The following is a 5,496-nucleotide window of genomic DNA, read 5'->3' on the forward strand; positions in this document are numbered from 1 at the left end:
TAAATTTTTCTTTGCATAAAAACCTAAACTGGACTATGACTAACATTTCCACAAAAAATTATCCAAATCGCTCCAGCCGTTTTCAACTGATTCAATTACCAACAAACGATAATTGAGTTTTATATATAGAGACTAGCTGACCCGGTTCCGCGTTGCTGGCCCGTCGTTTGGCATTTCCGTGTAAACCAATTTCGAACCGAATTGACAAAAAATCGATATTTTGGTATAACCCTCATGCAACGCTATCTCCAGATGGGAAATAGAAAAAAGCCTTTAATTATACACTCCACCAGATGTATGATATAATTAACTTTATGATTCCGTTTGTAACACATCGGAATATTTGTCCGAGAACCTATAAAGTATATATTCGTGATCAACATAAAAATGAGTCGATATAACGATGTCCGTCTATCTGCTGAAATCAAGATACAGCTTGCAATTTTTAATATAGAGCTTTTCAATTTGATACAGAGGTTTCTATTTATTACTCGTAGGATGTTTAGTATTGAAAATTGGATATATCAGTCCACATTTTGATATAGCCGCCTTGGAACTGACCGCCCGATTTTCGATATTTTCAAGGTTTTAGCCGCATTTTCGTACCGAAAGGGCAATAATTGGGTATTTAGTATCCCTTGGAGGCATACAACATTTCTGCAAAAAATTATCGATACGGTTCACGTTCCGATACAGTTACCCTAGAACGATACCTCCCGAGTTTCGATATTTTGGAGGTTTTAGTCTCATTATACCACCGAAATGGTTGCAATCTGGTGTTTAGTCTTCATTGTGGGCATTACCGCGTAGAATATTCCCCACAGTTGCAGGTTTTTTATGTAGCCTCCATAAAGCGGTACCTTCCGATTTTCGGTATTTTCAAGGTTTGAGGCTATATTTGGTATTTAGTCTCCCTTGGAGGTATCAAATACTTTAGCAGAAAACTGTCGGTATAGATCCACGTTTTGATATAGTCCCCTAAACCATACTTCCCGATATTTGTCGGATTTTGAATGTTTGGATAATGTGGCTATATCCAACCGAAATGTCTAAAATCTGGTTTCAATAAAATTTATGGTGGAGTTTATAAAAGTTCGGAACAATCGAACCTAACATCGTTTTTAATTCTTGTTAACAAAGTTCTGATTCATTGAACACGTTATTATTTCATACTCCTTAACATGAAAACCTCAGTGATTCATAACATTACTTCAAAATGCTAAATCGATTTATCTAGACTTTGCTGTATTACAATCGTGGTCTTGATCATGTTATTCCAAAAATTGAAGTCAATGTTCATGTCATGTTTGCTGACCCAATTACTAAATTTAGATATCTTGTCTGTAAGTATCAAGTTTTCAAATATCGGACGCAATCGTGGTATTCAACTTACAAAACACCCATTAATGATAGAGACCACAATTGCTATGTTATTGGGATTTCGCAACTTGTTCAAACCCTCCATTTATCGTTATTCTCTTATTTCATCAACTTCGATCCAGCACAAAAACAATGCATGCACAACATTTTGCCTGTAATTGTGATGGTGCCCGATGATGATTTAGATATATTATAGATACACCGCGTTGTTGGCCCGTCGTTTTAGTGACAGCTGCACAATTTTTATACGTTCTAGTTATTTAACCAAATTTAAATTAGGATTTGCTTCATTTCTTAATAATTTTTTTGAATTTCGGTCAAGTGACATTGTACATTATCGGTGTTGTACTGTATTCCAAAATGTGGGGTTGATCACGCTTTCCCACTTATTGAATCCGGCGTTTTTGTAGTCACACTTACTAAAATTAAAGATATTGCCTATAATTATACATTTTTGAAAAATTGGACTGGCCGCGATATTCCACTTCCGAGATGACCATTCAGGATCAAGGCAGTTATTACCATAGTATTGAAGCAATTTTTAAGCAATACATTCAAAAATACGTTTGATTTCACGTTTTCTTAAAAAATTTTGTGGGGGAGGTACCCTGGTCACTCCACTGACCAATACAAAAAATAGCTAAAAACCTATTCTCAGACCTAAAAACTCCACATACAAAATTTCATCGAAGTCGGTCCAGCCGTTTCGGAGGAGTTTAATTTCGAACATCATGGCAGTCTCGAAGAATTTTATATATATATATAGATGTACATTTTAGAGTGAAATCTTTTTATGCCTGTTTTGTAATAAAATAGGAACTTCAAAAAATAATAATAAAATGAGTTTTATTATTATGGAAAAACATAGATTTTTAGGATATAAAATTCGTTTGTTTATCTGTCAAAAACCTTCTTTGTTTGGCTAGGTTTACGACGTTTCCGACGTATGTAATATACGTCAGAAATGTATGTCATATACGTCATCATTGTAGACAGACCATCTCTGCAGGGGTAGTGGTGTAGGGTATCACATAGTCGGCCCCGACCCGACTATAGCCGTGGCTCACTTGTTTTATTGGGTAATAGTTTTAACAATTATTTAAATTAATTATAGTAACACCATATTGTAATTGTTTAGTGGGGAACATTCGAATACGGATTGTCAGATAAAGAAGAAGTACTTTTGTTATTGAAGATGGATTTTATCGGTCTATGTTTTAAATAAAACAGACTCCATAGAACAATGCCATATTTTCGGTATTTTGAAGGTTCGGAAATTAGATGCACACCACTATGTTGTTGTAAAAATTTGTCGTTATAGGTCCATAGTGCCCGTAAAACAATACATCCATATTTACGATGTTTTGTTGGTTTTAGGCAATTTGTACGATAGAAACCTATGCAATTTTGACATGCTATTCGGTCTAGCTACACATTTTTCTTGCCGAAATTGTTTTGCAAGTTCCACGTTTCGGCGTAGCCCCCACGGCCCGATAGCGTTATTTTTGAAATTCAGCCTCAAAAAATGTTGGCATTTGGTCTTCCTAACATTTTGTGCAGAAAAAAGTAGTAAAGATCCATGTTTTGAAGCACGAAACACGGCAAATTTAACACTGCGCTGTAGGTATTCTTGATCATCTTATTCTTGTTATATCTTCAGACTCGCGATACTGGAATATGATAGAATATATAACAAGGCCACATAAAAGGTCTTTTTGTCGTTACTTACGGTCAGAAAATGCATTTACTTTCCCAAATAATAAACCAACAATAATTGTACATATCACTCGAAATCACTAATAATCGTTGAAAGTTTCGATCTTCTTGATTTCTTTTAAATATTTGATTGTCGTAAATAAAATATTTTTTAGAACTTTCAAATATTGATAAAACCAAAACATAAAATTTCAGTTTGTGCATATACGATTTTCGCTAAAAAATTGAAAATAGTTGGAAATAAATAAGTCGAGAACAAAAGCCTCCAACGAAATGTGAGGAAACAGTTAACTTTCTTCAAAATATATTTTTGCAAGTTTTCGCGAATTTTTTCGCGATATTTTAAAAAATAAAATATGTCAGATCCTTCCTTGGATAAATATGAACATTTTAAGACAAACGCGAAACAAATCGGCCGTAAATTGGCCGATTTTTTGATTAACGTACGAACGTCATTTCAGTTTTAAATAATAGATTTCTGAAGATATATCGGAAGTCCACATTACAGCCAATTTGTTTGGATATCTTATTACACATATTCATAAAACTATAGATATGTAATATCCTGTGGATATTACAATGAAGTGATTTACACAAATATTTTGATGTTTAAACACCTACATACCTACCCACCATCAGTTTGTTAATTAAACTATTTGATAACAATCCTTGATTCTCCACTCTACCAAGAATCATTATACTAATACGTTATCTATAAGAATATTTTAATTCAATTCATAATATTCATTGTTTCTAATAACTTCAAAGCAAAAGGCCATTTCGGAAATCAACCTCCAACATTTTGGCAACAATGATAAAAATGCTGCCGTCACATGTGATCTACAAATATTTAATGTGTAACATTCTGGCGTTTATATTGAAAATGATTTCGAACATGAAAAAATTACAACAATAATAATTCAGCCAGTTGTCTGTCCCCCGACATAAGTAATCATCTGTGAATAATGAGATTTGGGAACCTGCCTTTAAACAAACTAGTAGCATTAATGTCAACAAAGATATCATAACATTATAACTTATTGAATGACATTTCTTTTTCTTGTTTCTCGGTTGACTGTTGTTGAGCGAGAGAGATTTTTGGGGGTATAAAAACTGTAACAACTTTAGCAGAAATCGTAGTCAACTTCAAACCAAAATTAACTCAACAACAGTTCTTCAAAAGCAAATCAATATACCAAAAATGGCATTCAAGGTAGGTGGGCCACAGTGGAGAATACTATTTTCGAAAATAATTAGAAAATTTGTTCATAAATTTCTTTTATAGTTCATTGCTGTATGTGCTTTGTTCGCCGTTGCCAGTGCTGGCGTTATTCCAGCCGCTGAGGTATATCATGCTGCTCCTGCTGCTGCTGCCGTAGTTAAGACCGTTGCTCCAGTCCATGTTGCTGCCCAGCCAGTTTTAACCAAGGCTGTAGAAGAATTTGATCCCCATCCCCAATACAGATATTCCTATGATGTTAATGATGTCGTTTCGGGTGATTCCAAGAGCCAAGTTGAGGAACGTGATGGTGATGTGGTTCGTGGTGAATACTCATTGATTGATGCTGATGGTTACAAACGTACCGTCCAATATACCGCTGATGCCGTGAACGGTTTCAATGCTGTTGTTAACCGTGAACCAGTAGTGGCTAAGACTGTTGTTGCTGCTCCAGCTGCTGTAGTTAAGACCGTTGCTCCAGTTGCACATGTCGCTGCTCCTGCTGCTGCCATTGTAAAAACTGTAGCTCCAGTTGCTCATGTTGCGCACGTTGCCACACCAGTTGTTGCTCATGTTGCTGCCCCCACCACCTACATTGCTCATCATTAAGTTCCGCAATAAATATTCTTCTAAAATAATGTTAATAATTTGTTTTAAATAAATTTTAGTTACGTTCTTAATCAAATTCTTTGAAATGTTTATACCCTATACCAAAATTCATATCGCGATCAAGTGAAGCTATCAAGCTATATGTTTCGGTGCGTTAGGCCATCTTATAGGCTTTGGTGATGATCGTAAAATGTATAGCAGGTGAAAACGAAATTTCGTCCTCGCGTTATAGTCACATTTTTATTTCATCAGATCTAGACATGCTATAAACGTCTGCAATTTTGTGTGATGATAGGAAAATATTTAATGGTGGTTAAGGACTATTTGTGTGATAGCCTATATTCCTTTCCAGGAAGACACATTCCGGCGAAGAAAATTTTGTATGAAAAAGGGATTCTTGATGTCAATAATGTTAATGTGTTCCCACAACATGCTCCAGGGGCAATGGAGACTTCTCTCATATCAATGAGTGCGCACCGATTCATTGGCTTAATGATATGGGACCACCGAGTTCGAACGGCGCACAGTGGGAACAAATACAGATCTAGCGTGCAGAAAATAAAACTCGATGT

General features: G+C 35.3%; 1 protein-coding gene across 1 annotated transcript; it reads left to right on the plus strand.

Annotated features, from left to right (window-relative positions):
• The first annotated feature begins 4,253 nt into the window (after positions 1–4,253).
• On the plus strand, positions 4,254–4,924 carry LOC141389764 (larval cuticle protein A2B-like). The gene is made up of 2 exons (XM_073961781.1): positions 4,254–4,309; positions 4,382–4,924. The coding sequence occupies exons 1-2, from the start codon at positions 4,298–4,300 to the stop codon at positions 4,922–4,924; spliced, it is 555 nt and encodes a 184-aa protein (XP_073817882.1). The 5' UTR covers positions 4,254–4,297.
• The last annotated feature ends 572 nt before the right edge of the window (positions 4,925–5,496 follow it).

This window comes from Musca autumnalis, unplaced genomic scaffold, assembly GCF_047663935.1.
Source record: "Musca autumnalis isolate F117 unplaced genomic scaffold, ASM4766393v1 scaffold_1, whole genome shotgun sequence".
Lineage (NCBI taxonomy): Eukaryota > Metazoa > Arthropoda > Insecta > Diptera > Muscidae > Musca > Musca autumnalis.